The sequence below is a fragment of the Melopsittacus undulatus genome, chromosome 5 (assembly GCF_012275295.1).
Source record: "Melopsittacus undulatus isolate bMelUnd1 chromosome 5, bMelUnd1.mat.Z, whole genome shotgun sequence".
In the NCBI taxonomy this organism is placed as follows: Eukaryota; Metazoa; Chordata; class Aves; order Psittaciformes; family Psittaculidae; genus Melopsittacus; species Melopsittacus undulatus.
This window is the reverse complement of record NC_047531.1, coordinates 14,156,116-14,173,502: the sequence shown is the minus strand read 5'-3', so window position 1 is coordinate 14,173,502 and position 17,387 is coordinate 14,156,116. Positions and strand designations below refer to the sequence as shown.

General features: G+C 38.2%; 1 protein-coding gene across 1 annotated transcript in view; it reads left to right on the top strand.

Annotated features, from left to right (window-relative positions):
* Window positions 1-17,387, top strand: part of DOCK4 (dedicator of cytokinesis 4) — a 243,440-nt gene that overhangs the window by 222,748 nt on the left and 3,305 nt on the right. The window contains exons 41-51 of the mRNA XM_034063029.1: window positions 459-545; window positions 2,125-2,301; window positions 4,219-4,302; window positions 6,065-6,184; window positions 6,518-6,639; window positions 6,914-7,034; window positions 7,537-7,618; window positions 7,836-7,945; window positions 11,041-11,113; window positions 13,584-13,697; window positions 14,636-14,697. Coding sequence (XP_033918920.1) covers window positions 459-545; window positions 2,125-2,301; window positions 4,219-4,302; window positions 6,065-6,184; window positions 6,518-6,639; window positions 6,914-7,034; window positions 7,537-7,618; window positions 7,836-7,945; window positions 11,041-11,113; window positions 13,584-13,697; window positions 14,636-14,697 — 1,152 coding nt within the window. The remainder of the gene's footprint in view (window positions 1-458; window positions 546-2,124; window positions 2,302-4,218; window positions 4,303-6,064; window positions 6,185-6,517; window positions 6,640-6,913; window positions 7,035-7,536; window positions 7,619-7,835; window positions 7,946-11,040; window positions 11,114-13,583; window positions 13,698-14,635; window positions 14,698-17,387) is intronic.

Genomic DNA, 17,387 nt, shown 5'->3' with positions numbered 1-17,387 from the left:
AAGCACTATCCTTTATGTTGATTTGTTATTTTACAAACCTCTTGCATAAAGTGTTTAACAGTAGTACCTTTGAGTATCCCATCAGCTGTGCATTGCCGAATCTCAAGCAGGACTTCATAGAGGAGAGCTGGTCACTTTGTGATCTGTAAGCTCTGCTCCTGAACTCTTCCTTTTCTCAGATGTTATCTCAGAGAGAAAATATTAAAATGCTAATTTAGTTGTGAGTGACCTTTGGACGTTAGAAGACCACATATAACATAGAATAATACCATGTTTAAGAGCAAAGAATCAGCAGAAATAGGCTTCTGGGATAGATATTTCAGTAGAAAATTGGACGTTAATACTTTTTGTTTAATGTATACTATTATTTAAATGAAGGTATTCATAACAAAAAGTGGGAACGATTAAGAAAAACATAGAGGCAAATTATGGAAACAAACTCATTTTGTATATTGTAGAGTCTATGGGTGGAGAGAACCACACTGATCTTGGTGCAGAGTTTACCTGGAATATCTCGTTGGTTTGAAGTGGAAAAACGTGAAGTAGTGAGTATAAGATCGTTGACAATACATACTATGGATTGGTTTACTTCCTTAATCGTGCCATTTAATGAACTAGTTTAAGATTTGTTACCCATATCTATTTTTTTTGAGCAAAATTTCTAGCTGGCTCCAACAAAATTATTTACAAAGTATTTTGAGTTGTCTGGTTTCTCTTATCTTGAAAACTACTGTTAAGAAGCACACTTATGACTCATTTAAACAGCTGAGGAAAAAAGTTGAGAACAATAATGGGCAAAGGCAACTCCTACTGTCAGAAAACTTACTTCCTTAAAACTCAGCATGATGTAACATCTAATACTTAGAGTATCTATAGCTTAACATATCTTTCCATATTCTTAAAAAGTAAACATTCTCCAAGTTCCTGTAGCATAATAAAGGCCATGTGCCTGCCTAGAACTCTATTGAAGTCCCCAGTTCTCAGCATGGGAAAGGAAGCACGCCTACGCAGAACCTGTAGGAATAGGGTCTTATGTAGCAATTTGTTACTAACACATTGTAATTCCTTCTTCTTTCTTGTTATTATATTTCTTAGAAAACCCCCAAATACATTTCAGATGTATTTGAAGGAGTGCTCCTCCTATAACAGTCTCTAAATAATTGGTCATTGGTTGAGTAGAGGAGTATAACAGCTGTAATTATTTTCCTTCCTGTCAAAGCCAGTCTTAAAATAGTCCCATTAAATATAGGGATGCGATTGTACAACTGTTTTTCTCTACAACTATTGTGCTTTTCTTTTAAAATACGAACTAAATGCCATTTGCTCACCATCCTGGTAATGTCCTGTAGAAAATCAAAAATGAAATTTAATTATAATAAGAAAAATCATGTGACATGGTAAATTTTGTTAGTTGATTTCTACTAAGCCCTTCCTAGGTTAATCTGATCCCCAGTATAAAGCTCCTCAGTTTACTATCATGCTACCATTATAGTCACTATTTCTGAAAGTTAACCATAATATTTTTTCTTGGGCATGTACTAAATCATTAATTAGATTTGTGCTTGTATAATTTGGTAAATTATAGCAACCACAGGCCTGTACTCTGCTGGTTGCAGTTGAATGCTACCTGTGAGAAAAGCACATTGCACTCAAGGACTATAACTTGATTGTCATGTTAGCTCAAAGCTTGCATTCAAACTCCTCATCCATTCACTGTGGGTGGGGAAACTCGCTCACCCATACTTAAGGTCTTCCCTGTGCCCTTAACCATGGTGAAGCACTCCCTGACCTCAGGTTTGATTTAGGTGAAGTTACTAAGAACAGTTTAGCCCTGAATTCCAAGAGTTCCACCACAGGCTGAAGTGTTTTGCTGAGTAATCTCTCAAGGTCAGATAGTGAATCTGCAGGAGAGGGACAGTTTTTTATTTTGATCCTTGATTACATTATAAAATTAATTCTTTTTATGCTCAGAGAGTGTAGCCTAGCTGGGAAGACATTTTTCTGCCCTGATACTCTAGAACAGAGAATAAAATTGTTTCCTTTCAGGAAATCAAAAATTACCTTTAATATATTTCATCTTTCAACTGAAGATTGTGTTTGCCATGTCCCTCACTCCCCTTTCAGGTGGAAATGAGTCCCCTTGAGAATGCTATTGAAGTCCTAGAAAATAAGAACCAGCAGCTGAGAACATTGATTAGTCAATGTCAAACTCGACAGATGCAAAATATTAACCCTCTCACAATGTGTCTAAATGGGGTCATTGATGCAGCAGTCAATGGTGGAGTTGCTAGATACCAAGAGGTAAGCAATTTATTTTCTGTTTATTAAAAAAATCTATCGTAAGACAGTTCTTACTTTTTTTTTCTCTGTACAGATGTAGGTCCTCTGTATGTGTTCAGGACAGAAACTATTATATCAATAATTTTAGTAATTTATTATTGTTCTCTAAGTTTTTAAGGAAAGCTATTTTCAGAAATATCTAGTAATAATACATATAATTAAGAAATGTCTAGCACTGGATTTTTTCCCAGAAGTTGCTCCTCATTATTGTAATCTCTGACCCACCTTAGGAGAACCTTAAATATTTGGGAGGCTGTATTTCTGCAAAGTTCTGTGCAGTTTTGAAACTTCAGTTAAAAGAAAGAAAAGATTTTGCAGCCCAGCTTGATCTTCCTCTTTCTCCTAATAGTCTTATAAAATACTTGAGTCTGCTGGTTGTTCGTTTTCCATTGAAAATGAAAAGCGCGATAATATTCTGAACACTTGTCTCAAAGGCTGCAAAATTTGGTGTTCACTCAATGGTGTCAAATTGGATAAAGCTGCATCTAGATTAAACTAAATTAAATAAGAAATTGAGTCCAGTATAGCATTAGAATCTGTCATCAAAACTGCAATGTTATGAAAATTGTGAGACTAAAGCAGAGCAGTACCACATTTGATGTTTACCAGCTGCCTTTAGCAACAACGCAACTGTTTAGCATAGTAAAGCACCTTAATGGAATCCCTTGAGAAATACAGTCATGCCCACTAACACCTCTCAAACTGTGCTTTGTACTCTCACATTTCTTTTAGCTCCTTTACATGTGCTAGAAGAGTAGAAGCACTTTCATAATGAATTATTGGAAACCACTGGTCCCAAGAATGTTCTTGGATTTAGTCAAACTCTGATTTTTTTTTTCTTTCTAAAGAGCTGGTGATTTTGTTTGAAGTGAGATTATTACATCTTTGACTCATATTACAGTTCTGTATAAGTCTCAGCCCAAAACCACTGGGACACCACCTGCTTGATACTGAAAGAATATTAAGCTTGTAGCTGAGGGGAAAAAAACCATCAGCTGGCAGAAGTTTAGGATGTGGGATTTTAACAAGTATCAGAGGGCTCCTTTTAACAACTTAAACATGAATTCTTATAATCTGTTCATCTGTACTGAAAGAGCCATGTGAAATAAATCTTCTTCATTACAGTATCAGTCTTCATTTTCTAGATAGGCCTCAGCACTTCCTTGTTATGGATTGTCACAGCATGAAATTTTGGAACTGGATCAGAAAAGGGGTACACTTATTTCTAGCTTCACTGCTCCCATATTTGCAAATAATTCTGCATAGCAAGATTTTAGCAGCTAAAGTTGGATGGAGAACCTTGTAAAAAGCATATTAGGGAAATGTAAAGACAGGTGAAAAAAAAAAACCACAGTACAGAGCAGCCACTGTTATCATCTTAACTCTATGGGTAGGAAATCATGAGTGTGTATAGGTGTGCCTACAGACACTTCTTGTGACAAATGCGTTTTTGAGAAGGTCTAGAAATCTCTCAAATGAGCAGCTTTGCATTTTCTTTACAGAGCAATGTCAAGAACTGTTGCAAACTCAATATAATCCCCTTGGAGGGTAGGATGTTTGGCATGTAAAGAAAGATGTGATTGTGAACATACAGTAGAATACTATGTTCAGGCAATTGCTGGTGGATAAATGACTTTGGGGTACCTAGCTGGTATAATTTCAGCACTGGGGGTGGGTTGGAAAGTCATGTAAGCTCATGAACACACTTGGATGTTGGTCATATAAGTGAAACGTGTGGCTTTTTGACATCAATGACGAGAACCGTGAGTTCTTGAAAACTTTTTTTTTTCTGAAGATATAATCTAGAAACTTGTTTAAAAACCCTAAGTGATGTGGTTTTACTCATATTCAGTTACTTCATGGTTTTATTCTGCTTAGGCATTCTTCATCAAAGAATACATCTTGAACCATCCAGAGGATGGAGAGAAGATTACACGCTTGAGAGAACTAATGCTTGAGCAGGTAAACTGGGGAAAAGATTGAGTAGGTGACCTGCTCAACTGTTCTAGCTGAAAGTGTCCCAAAATAAAATACAACGTTTCAGAGGTTAATGATTGCCCAGTGGTCTCCAGTATCTTCTGCATTAGATCCCAAGCAGACAATAATTTCCTATACAAGCAGGTTTCTGGGTCATGTTAATATTTTTTTTCACTAGTTCTTTTCATCATCTTAATCATTTCATTCTAAATGAAAGGTTGAATGAGGGGCAAATTTTTGTCTTGTGATGTTCATATGCACAGCATATCTTACCACTACTACAGAATAAACATTATGTCACTGAAACATTTGGTGACTTCAGCAAATATTTGTATGACTTATTTAACCAATACTACAGAACAAATACTTTCACTTCAAGATTTAGCATAAGAACAAACTAACATTAAAAATGTTACTACACCAAGTGATTAAACAGGTGAGTGTTCTATGTATTACATGTTTTTATATTATTTCTTCATATATTTGTAAGAAAATGACCTGCCGGCCTCAAATACGAGGTGTGTCCATTTGGAAATGCACAAAAAAATTGCTTTGATCAAGTGCTCTTAGTATTTCAGCTTTCATTTTGGCTTTTTAAACTGACATTTAACTATCTTTGTTCTATGAAGCATATTGAAATTTCAAACTTTATTGCTAGCTTGGAATAAAGAGGTCAGAGTATTGGAATTTGGCAAAATGGAGATTGCACTTTTCGTTTGTGTTGTGCTAATGTTTGGTCAGATCAGCAGAAGCGCAGATCCTCAGACAGTATGAATCAGAATAGGTTCACTGAGTTTGTTTTGATTTAGTTTAGATAATATATAGTAATTTACCTTGCAGTTTTTGTTTTTCAAACTGCAGTTTATCTCAGTAACCCTTACAATTTAAAACTGGAGTGAATAACTTGCTATGAGAAAACATGATAGCAGTTAAACCCTGTCTGGCACCTACAGATGGTTTAGCAGAAAACGCGGAGCGTTCAGAAGGGCTGGGATGGCTGTGTGCGTAGATGGATGGATGTGCTGCAGGCCTGACCTTGGGTCAGTGATATTGTACAGCTCTGTGCCAGCTCGCTGCCTGCTTGAAAACGTCAGCCAGTAGCTCTCATCCAAAGATATTACAGCATAGTGTAGCTATTTTGTTTTTCAATTTCAGTAACAGATGTGTCATGTAACCAAGTGACTATTTTAAATGCCTGTGACCAAGTTCAAGCAAGATTAGTTTTAGCAATGTTATTCTGAAACCTGTCATGCTTGCGTCAAGAATAAACGTAAAGCCACCACTTTCAGAGGTCTCTGGGGAGTTGGAATAGGATAGGGAACCATGGACATCATTGAAAATATATTAGGAGGTCTCTGATGGATGTGGCCATTGCTTTTGTTTCCTGTTTTTTATAACTGTTCTTGTAGAAAATGACTTTTATTTAGGATTTAGACCTGCTCCTTTGTAAAATTGCCATTTAGCCAGCTTTTCACTAAGTTATCAATAATGGGTTTTATATTAGAGTTCAATTTGCCAGAGGCCAGATATTTGGGAAAGTTGAAAGTAAAATGGGGGCATAAATCCTATTGTATATTGATTGGTTAGTCTTAGGCCTTGTTTGATTACAGGTCTGCCAGGGATTTAGATAGATGTTTTTAATACAACGTGCATTTTTTTGGGTTTTTTGATCAGTATCTTAATTGATGAGGAAAGCTTAAACAAAATATATCCAAAATATTCTTCCTCTCTTCTGTCTTTTCTCCAGGCCCAGATTCTAGAATTTGGCTTGGCAGTGCACGAGAAGGTGGTGCCACAGGACATGAGGCCTTTGCACAAAAAGCTGGTGGATCAGTTTTTTGTAATGAAGTCAAGTTTGGGAATACCGGTAGGTGAGCAGGTGCATGGATAAACCAGGAGACAGTTTTGCTGCAGTAAGGGTTGTTTAGATTTCCTGAGCAACAAATAGTGACATCTTTTGGTTGCTTGTCCACATTACAATTAGCATTCTTACAGTACCACAAAGGGGAGAGAAAGATAACAAACTTTCCCTACAGTTCTAAGAATAGTCACATTTTACTAATGAGAATATCATCAGCAAAAAGTGACAATATTTTTCTTAGTTATGATGAAGCTGATCTGAATGCAGTTATGACTAATCAAATGACTATATAAATCTTAATGGTATTATGTTCATGTTAATCTTCTTACAAATTACCAGGAATTTTCTGCCTGTGTACAAGCTAGCCCAGTTCATTTCCCAAATGGAAGTCCTCGCGTATGCCGAAATTCCATACCTGTTTCTATGAGCCCTGATGGTGCCAGGGTAATACCACGACGCAGGTAAGTTAAAATCCTAGAAACTGATAGATTTTGTTACTCAGAGAAGATGACCCATAAAAGGCTTCTATTGTGTGTATGCTTCCTTGCATGGTCTGCATGAAGTATCTTCAGTCATGAATAGCTGATATATATACTCTCTCCTCCTCTCCTTTCCCCCCCTACCCAATAAATCCAAATTAAACTGTAGAGATTAATAAATACGTGCTGTTTTCACATTAGAAATATGATTGGCAACTGCAGTTAACCATTTTGTATTTCATTACTCTTATAATAGTCCCTTGAGTTACCCAGCTGTCAATAGGTATTCGTCCTCATCACTCTCATCCCAAGCTTCTGCTGAAGTCAGCAATATCACTGGGCAGTCAGAAAGCTCTGATGAAGTATTTAACATGCAGGTACATGTTTTTGTTATACTTCAAACTGAATAGAATCTTTGTCGTGAGGTTATTTACTGAATTAATGCTTGTTATTTTGTTCAGAATTCTCAGTTAATGCTGATACTTCTTTATAAAAAAGTCTTTCAATGGGCTGTTAACATCCTTAATTTAGAAGGAACATTTTTTTCTATGTAATCGTTTCTTCTTCTTTAACTTGGAGAGTGGATTTTTTTATGAACGTAAAAAGCAGCAATGCACTATTATGCAAAGTCATCTGACCTTACATAGACTTTTCTGTCTATTTGACACAGTTGTGATGTAAATATTTTAATATATTAGTTACACTTACATTTATTTGATATTTTACTACATCTTTGTAAGTTACTGGTTTGCTATTTTGAAATACTGAGAAACTAGTCTAACAAATTACAAATTCTTTGTTCTAGTGAAATGTATAATTTTTATTTTCCAAACCAGTAAATGTAATGTGATATAATAACAGCATCTCTTCTATATGTAGCCTAGTCCGTCTACCTCAAGCCTGAGTTCTGCTCATTCTGCTTCTCCTAATGTGACCAGTTCGGCTCCATCCAGTGCCAGAGGTCAGTGCTTATCTCCTGTGGTAAATCATGTTAAATGATTCTTGATACATTACACAGCTAAATATCTGCATGCTGTCGTTGGTCAGATGTCAAAATTAGCCAATTGTTTGAGGAATATGGATTATTGGGGACAGAGGATTTCTTTGTCATAAACATAGACTTGAAATATTTGAGTTTCACTGAAAGAATTTAATCACTTGACATATTTCTATTCTAGCCTCTCCTCTTTTGTCTGACAAACATAAGCATTCCCGAGAAAACTCTTGCCTGTCTCCTAGAGAAAGGCCCTGCAGTGCCATCTACCCTATTCCTTTGGAAACTTCACAGGTAGGAAGCTTGTGTCCTTGCAGATTCAATGCCTGCTCACTGCTGTTAATTTTCAAGCTGGCTTTTTTGTTTTTTATTGTTGTTTTTATAAGAAAATACTCCAAAATATTTTACAGGAAGGAGATGTGATCAAGTACCACGTATTCTATTCACTTTTCTGCTTGCTATGTCTGGGTTTAGATCTGGTTGTTTATATTTGCTCACTGCAGTGAGAGAGATGCAAAGACTTGGCGATGACACAGCCTGCTTGTGTGAAACTGCAGTGTTTGTTCAGCCTAGGGAAGAAGAAATAAAAACTGTTATCACAGCAGTTGTCCCTGTTGACCTCCCCTTTATTTCTTCTGAAATAGCTAATCATAGTCACTCTGAGATAATAACCCACCACGTGTGGCAATTCCTACTTTTCCATGTAGTTTCAGAAAAGAGATAGACCTTTTGTTACTCCAGAGAGAAGAATGAGTTGAGTTCTTACCTTAAAATTACTGTTACATAGGTCTGTATGAAATTTGTATCTTTTGACTTACCTGAAATGCAAAATGAGCATGGTGAGCTGGCCAACTTTGAACTTTTTTTTCATCTTTTCTTCTTAATGGACCTACTTTCCTAAAGTGCTTTCCTTTAACATAGTTGCTGTTTAATCCCAGCCATCACTCAATGCACCGCTTGCTGAAGCTGAGAAAGACAAGAACATAAGTACAGTGTGAAAGGCCCTCCTCTCAACATTCGCATTTCCACCATAAGTTTTGCCTCTGGTTAAGAAAAAACAACCAACCAACAACAGCTTAGCAGTCCAGGATCTTTTAGAAATAATTTGTTGATATCTCATTAGTTGTATTCTTGTCCCTTGCTTCTTCAGTTATTAAATTAGCTCTTGATTTAATTTTTTTCCTCTTTTCCGTTTAAGTCCTCATGCTGGTACCTGAGGCTTTAAGAAGTAATATCAAAGCTTAGCCAGACTTAAGGGCATTTCTTGGGAACCACTTGCTGATGTATCTGCTGGGCTCAGTTTCCAACATATAGGAAAGAGCAGATGTTCTTTAAAGCAGTTTTACAGTTTGGTGCAAAGAAAAAAATTATCCCATTTTTGCTCCCAGACTGCAAACTCTTGCTTTGCCAAATGGAATGCGACTTCTGTCCCACACTGTACCCGTGATTCGATAAGGGAGGCTGAGGAGCTCGTAGGCCCAGTCTCTGCTCTCTCTGAGACTCGCCCTGCAGGAAAATCTCCCAATCTGTCTCTACCCTCAGTGTCCCAAGACAGGGTAAGTAGAAAAACTGACTTGCTTGTGCAGTGAAGTATGTCTCAAAGGTCTGACAGTTTCTTTCTGCCCTCGTAACCATAAATGAGGACGTATCTTTCTGGGGAAGGTGCAATTTCTTTCTCTTGTGCTCTGTCTCTATCCTGAGCAGTAAAAATGGGCTGACGACAAACAAGATTCTGATTCTCTGCCTTCTGATTAAGAAGGAGAAAAGAAATCCTCAGGATGATAGTAAGGAGATATCTGCAACTCTCATTAGAATCTAAATGCCGAAATTATTCCTTGTCATTTCTATTTTTATCCTAATGCCAGGTAATTTCAACAGTCCTTGTTGGAGCTTCACACTAAATTAATGAGGAAGGGACCACCCATTTATGAACATCTTTGTTACAGCTTAATGAATGCAATATTCACAATAGTTTTTCAACTGGGAAAGATGAGATATAGAGGCAAATTCCTGCACTTCAAGTCCAAGACAAGTCTTTTCAGGCCATAGATACTTCATTTAAGGAAGTTTGATGGACTTATGAAAACAAGACCACAGCAGTACTGCATCTGCTTCCCTCATTGAAATTGATGCTCAAGGTTATCTGTGTTCAACTGTTTTCAGTTAACATCCATTTATGCTTGCTTTTTTGATCTCTGGCTGAGTGACTGTAACAATGTCTAACTCTTCCCATGCTCTGAAGAGGAATGCCTGCTGTCATTGACTGGTCAACAAGCCTCCTCAGTTTTTGCACTATTATTCTTCCTAATGGAGCTTTTTGGGTTTCACATTTTTTGTGGGGGGAGGTTTGTGTATCATTAAACATCCTGTGATTCCTCTTGTTCTTCCATATGGGTTTACATTTAATTATTTTAGTATGTCTTCATTTCTCTGTATCTCATTCAGCCTTCACTGTTTATTTCCTTCAGTTTCAGTTGCTTTTTCAGGCTTTGCTCTTTACCTTCATGACAGAAAATAGACTTCAGCACTTGCCCACCAGATCCTAGTGCACTGCAGACTCACTAGGCAGTGAACATTCAATCCAGACCAGGCAGGAACATATGATGACATTTTCTGTCACGTTAGAGTATACATGTAGTTATGCCACCTCAGTTTAATGGTAACTTCAGGAAAACAGCTGTTACCTATTCCAGTATGACTTTAGCACAGCACAGATAGACATACATAGATAGACAAACCTAGTGTAGCTCAGTCTAATAAAGCGTTTCCCCTATGTGATGTTTAAAGTCAAGTTAAATTGGCAAAATATTTGTTCATCATTTTGTAACAGAGCTGCAACATGTTAGATCAATGACAATTACTTTGTGGCTGGATCTGCCGTCTTGTGGAACCACAGTGTAGTACCTCGCTGACCTGGCATGGTCTTCTAACATTGCAAGATTTAGGAATAGGATTTGATTTGAATCTCATGGCTTCTCTGACCTTGCTTTAGGTAAAAAAGATTGGGTCAGGGGAAGTAAAGTTCTGGTTCTGCAATGAGGTTATTGCAAATCTATCCATGCACTTGTTTAATAATCTACCAAGATACCACTTGAGGAATGAGCCTTATTTTGTTTTTTAGGGAGCTGGAAACTGTCAGAACTTAATACACAATAATTCTCTCTCTGATTCCAGTGTGTTCAGAAAACTAGTCTACTCCCTTTTTTATGCTCATATTTTTATTAAACTATTTACGTATTTAGGCGATGTTTATCACCACCTCCTGACCCCTGACCTGGGTAGGTCAGTAATTATCTTGTGGGAATAATAACACTAAGATATTTGTTTTCATAAAGGCTACTGAAATACAACAGCAGCTATGCATAAAACATGCTGTTCTCAATTTACAGAGAATACTATTTAATCATATTGGAGATGGTGCTTTGCCACGAAGTGATTCCAACCTGCCTGGCCCTGACAAAGGTGAGTGGAAATGCCGTACCATACCAATCTTGGAAGCAATGAAAATGTAATTAATCTGTCATATTCCTGTGGAATGATAGTGTTTTTTTTTAATGCATACTGTTATCTTCAAGTTTTAAAACATTCTAATTTAACTAAAATTACACTAACACTCTGAAGCTTCAAAACACTTTGCCAGAAAGGAGGGAATATAGTGTTTGTTTGAACTGAGTATTGCACTCATAGGGGCCCAGAAGTTTGCAGGAAGGGGTGAAGGAGCAACAAGTTGCAGCAGGCTGTGTGAGAACTGTTCTTTCTGCTTCTCAAGAAAGATGTGGGGTGATGAACTCTGGAGATTAACTTCTGGAGACTGGGGCAGAGAGAAGCCGAAAAGATGGATAGAGTCCCAGAGTTTGGCATCTACTGGTCCTCTTTACCAAATACAAGTCACTATGCTTTTGGTTATGCTTTGATGGAAAAGAAATTATCAATTTGTGGTTTGTTGGGGTTTGGGTTTCTTATTAATTAGAGTAAACGAGAAACCTGTGCATTTCCATAGACAAAATAATGCCTTTCATAATTCTGCACATGGGAAAATTCAATATTGTTGGCACAGTTATTGTGCCATGATTTCATTGTGCATTCCACATGCATAATATGCTATCATTTCATTATGTGCTGCCCTTTGTGGTGCCCTGAATGAAGGATACAGTAAAACAGGTGTATTGAAAAGAGATACGTTAAGAATCCACTGTAACAAGAACTGAACAGGAATCAGATTTTCATCAATAGGAGCTGATTTTTATAAGCATTTTTGTGTCCCAGTTTTTATGAAAGCTGAAGTGTGGAATTCTTCACAGGGCTGAAAAAACATGTGAAATAATTCAACATGGAAATGGCAAAACTTTTCCACTGGCCTATGCCGCCAAGTAAATTACAGAATTATTAAAATCAAATATTCTCTCCTGGAGACTTTAGCAGTCCAAAGAACTGACTGCTTGGATGACTTATAAGAAATATTTGACTTGTCAAGAGACTCAGGCACTGGAAGTACCTACATCTGGTGCCAAGTCATTTTTAGTATGAGGGCAAAACCATACTGCTAGGTGACAGCCTACTATAAAAAAACAAAGAATGTATTACATATTTTGGTAACAAAAAAGCAAAATGACCCTCTAGAAAGCAGATCATTCTGTGCACTGTTCTCAGGATCAACTAATGTGCAATTATACTGTAACAATATTGTTACAGATACAAAACAAATATTTGTGCTGTACTTTTTCCATTAAGTTTAGTATATACTCGTATAATGGGAATGCTGTCCTTCTGAGAGCCCTTGATGTTCCTGTAATAGCAATAATTGATACTATCAGTATAGCAACAAAATTTTGCCTTTTTGCTTTATCTTTATAAATGAGCACAGAGTCCTTGCATGTGGTTGTATACTCAGAACTATGAAATAAGCAAACAAGAAGGAAACTTGTCATGGCAAGGCAAGAGGTTTGAGGCTTTGAAGATGGGAGAAGGTTGGTAGGTTTTTTTCTGGGGAAAAGGAAGATTTGAAGCAGTGTTCTCCCACTTTTTTACAGGACATATAAGAAAAATTGTGGGATTTAAGTTAGCTTTTGTCCTGTCCATGCTAAATGCTCCCTTTCTATCTGGCTTCTTTCCAGTATTGGTGGCTCCTTGATAACATAAGATAATCCAGTTACGGAAGCTGTTTCAGACCTTATAGGATCATTTAGTTAAAGTATTTGTGTTCCATTTCCAAATTCCATGACAACAGCCAACTTTATATGTGTCACGATGGTAGTCAGTTTACATGATCAAGCAGAGATCCTTGACCATGGTCACAAACAGTGTATATACATTTACTCAGTCCACAATAATGTTCTATTTTTTTTCACCAGACACTTTAATTTCTTCCAATTTTTACTCACTTCATTTTGTGCCCTTCTTTAAATTATGAATTTGTAGCCTACGCAGGCAACAAAAGACTGTCAGCATGGAACACTTTCTGAGGGAGGTCGATTGGAATTTGGCAAGTTCCTTTCTCTAGTCCCTTCTGTATATGAAATGAGTTAATGGAAACAGTTTATGAATAGTCTGTTCCCCTCTGTCTAGAAACCTCTAAGTAGGAGTCTGGTGCAAAGATAAGCTGATTATATTAACAGGCTTCAAGCTTATCTCCCTTTGTGGCTGGTTTTGCAGTGCACCAGAGTGCTCTCACAGCTGCTATTCTTGCTGATGGTCCCAACTGCTATACAACCATAAACTGACCTGAGGGCCAGATGTATACATCAGGCAACCAGGAGATTGACAGGCATTATTTAAGAGCTTTTCAAATGCTGATGTGATCATAAAAGCTTTTCGGGCGTGCTTGTTAAGTTGTTTAATGTTTTCACTCTGTGTAGTTTTACGTTCCTGGATAAAGGCCAGTCAGAGATATGGATGTGTTGATACATATGCTGGCTTTTTCGTTCTCTTCTAGCTGTGAACAGCACCCCCAGCAGCTGGAGCCTGGACAGTGGGAAGGAAGCCAGAAACACATCAGAAAGTGGAAAGCTCATATCTCCTCCTGTACCACCAAGACCTGCACAGACTGGTGAGTTAATGGACATTTCAGGATAAGCTCCGGTAAAAAAAATTATTTACTTGGGGGCTTAGATTCTTTCCACTCTGATTAATATTTAACTTCTTGGACAGGTTAATTTATTATTTGATTACTTACATAGAAGCCTGTAGTACTGCCTCTGCAGGTATTTTCATCTCATTCATGTTCTCTGTAATATTCTGTTTCCAATACTCTGCCCCTTCACTAAACGACTGAGTAGCTTCAGACAGCTCATGCTACTGCTAGGGAGGATGATCAAATTTAATCTTTTGGTTTTAAGATAATTGGAGGGTAGCAGTCAGAAATTATCATTAATCACAAAGAATCTTACTGGCCAGAAAAAGCACAGCAATCATGGAAATACATGAGTTCTGTTACAATAACCAATTTGCCTTTCAAAAGATTAATTTCTATTTAAAGGAAAGGCTGCTTAAGTGATACTATAAATGTAATCATTCTCAAAGGAGTGAAAATGCTTTTTGAGTTTTAGACTTATGCCTCAAAGGATGTCCAGGCATGTTTACAGTATATTTACAGATAAATATTTTATACAGGTACATTATGTATTGTCTTTTTCCTTATTTGACATGCAAATACTTAATATAAGAACAAAAAGAGGAGGGGAAGAGTTGTTAAACTGACTTACTTTGAATTCTGTTATCGTTTGATAGGATATAAACCAATTTAGTGACACAAAATTTGCCAGAAAAGACAGATGCAGAAATCTCTTATATTTCATTAATTGTACTGCAATATAATCCTGACAACAAAGTAAAAGACACAAAATAATTATTTGCAGCCATTGGGCAAATACCTGGAGGGAACCAGATATAATGTTTGTGTACCAAATGGTTTCCTATCCACTTAAAAAGGTGTCTTAGCAAAAATTGTAATTTCAAGAGTACACTGAAATCTTTCTGACTTTGCAGCATCACCGGCAAGACACATAGCCTCCGTTTCCCCTTCTCCTGCTGGCAGATCACCAATGAAGGTACCATCTTACTGCAGTGAATTGCCTTTATGGGACGGGTTGTATGTGTTGTGGGGTACATAATATAATCCCAAATAATGTATACTAAATATGTACATTTTTTGGTTTATTATTGTATGCCTATACAAAAAACATTCACAAGAGTAAGCAGAGATACACATCTCCTGAGGAAGAGGAAAGTGGCACCCCAAAATTACTCTTTTTCCCCTCAAGGTCCCTAATGACAAGTCCTTAGTCATTCTCCTGTTCATCATCCCACGAGTCTGTAACATTTCCACTTGTGACTGCACAGTGATTGAGGTTCAACACAGAGCAGTTGTGCTGGCCATCAGTGCCTCACAGTCCTACTAGCATAGTATAGCTGTTGAAGAGAGCACCAATCCAAGGGTTCACATTAACTGCTTACTAGGAAGTTCTTCAGAGTATTAGGGGGTTTGGGGCCCTCCAGCATAAGAAGAACATGGACCTGTTGGAGCAAGACCAGAGGAGGGCCATGAAGATGACTGAAAGGATGGAGCACCTCTCCCAGAGGTGCTCTGGGAGGCTCTTAGAGAGTTGGGGTTATTCAGCCTGGAGAAGAGAAGGCTCCAGGAAGACCTTACAGCAGACTTCCAGTGCCTAAAGGGGAGCTACAAGAAATCAGGAGAGGGACTTTTTTACAATGGCATGTAATGGCAGGACAAGACATAATGACTTTAAAATGAAAGAAGATAGATTATATATAAGGAAGATTTTTTTTTACTGTGACAGTGGTAAGACACCTCAACAGGTTGGCTGAAAAGCTGTGGCTGCCCCACCCCTGGCAGTGTTCAATGTCAGGTTGGATGGGGCTTTGAGCAACCTGGTCTAGTGAAAGGTGTCCCTGCCAATAGCAGGGGAGTTGGAACTGGATGGTCTTTGGGGTCTTTTCCAACCCAAAGCATTCTATGATTGCATCTTGTGCAAAAGGTGAGCAACTTTTTGTTTTTTCCTGGATGGACTCAGTAGTGATGATTCTTAGGGATGTTTGAAGATTGCCCTAACATTTTCTTCTAAAGGCCCACACAGAATTGAACCATTTTGCAGACAAAGTCTGGATTGCCACCTGGGAGAGGAATCCTGGCCCACAATACTTCTGAGAGATCCTGGATCTCACTTTGAACATCCATGAATTTCCAGACTGTTTGGTGTCTAGACTGTTACTACTGGTACACGCAGTCTGCACTGCTGTCAGGAGCTATGTGCTTACCCCAGCTCCTAGACTGAACGAGACAGGGTTTGCACATACTTGTTCTTGTTCTGAATGACAAAAGCAAAAGTCCTAAATCTTGTCCAAGGTTACTTAATCCAAATGTGAGGAGTTCTTGGAACTTGAGCCAATTACATCATTTATTTGAAAACCTTGACCGCATTCATGTGTGGAGTAGGAGCGCAGCTGCAGCCCCCTCATATGCAGAGGAATGAAACCTGAATCAAATAGTTAAACAGACTCACAATGTGTGAAATGTCTTCAACATGTATTGAGCTTCAAATAAAACTTGCTTTGCTTTTCCCTAGCCATATGCAGGGCTCAATTTTTAGCCTTTGTTCCAGCTGTTATGTGCTGCCAGAAAAGGCCATCTTAGTACAAAACCCACTGATGTAAATGAAGATTTTTTTCCATTGCTTTCAGTACACGGTGGATCCAGTCCTAGATGGATAACTAAAATTATCTCAACAGCATAAAGTCAGTGCAGCCAGCTCTATACACCCCTTCTTACTCATTTTCCTCCCCTCCCCACCTTGTGTTGCATGGCTCACACTTTCACCTAAAGCTGAGCAGCTGAGCGCCAACTAGTCTAACAAGAATTGGGTGAGGAATTTGTCTTTAAGGTGATTTCTCCATCCCTTCTATAGCCTGTGTGCTTGAGGCTGTTAAGTCTAAATTGTCATGGATGGCTCCAGTCAAAATTGGATTCAGTTGCAAAAACTTTTTAGTTGCCAAGTATGGTCTAACCTTTTACAGTTTTCAGTTGAAGCTGCTTCACTAGAATGAAACTGCTCATGTTTTTGGGTAGGGCTTTATTATCCCTGCCTTTTACTCTTTGTCAGCGCTGTTGTTGTCATTTGGGTCCTCAGTTTTCTGTCCCCCACCGTTCCCCCCAGACCTGTGAGGCTGTTGGTGCAGCCATTTGCAACCGTTGCCCTGGATTGGACCCCATTTTGTGCAAGTGGCATGGTGTGCCCAAGCAACACCTAGGAGCTGGGGGAAACTAAGGGTGGAACAACTGTGGTTCAGAATGCCATCTGCAGCAGCAGCAATGCTTCATCTTCTGCCTTCCTGCTGCTGCACCTGGATGGGCTGGCACCCAGCTTGATGTCTGCTCTGCAGTTCACATCTACCACTGGTATAATGACACACTCGTAAATGATGCCACAATGTGAATGCACTTTTCATTGCATGATGGCGCACTAAAACTGGGAGGAAAAGCTTTGAAAATGAATTTGGAACTTGGTAGAATGAAGTAGGCTCAGTGACTGAGATGCATGTCCTGTGCTTTGGCATTAGGGGGCAGGACACCACTAGGTATGCCAGGCGAGGGGTTCAGTATTTCACTGCAAGCTAGGAGAATCGAGTGTTCATTTTAAAGGCTTCCAGATTTTTCTGAGTTATTTTGATAATAAGATAACATGTAAGCACAGATTTTTAGTCTCACTTACATGAATTACTG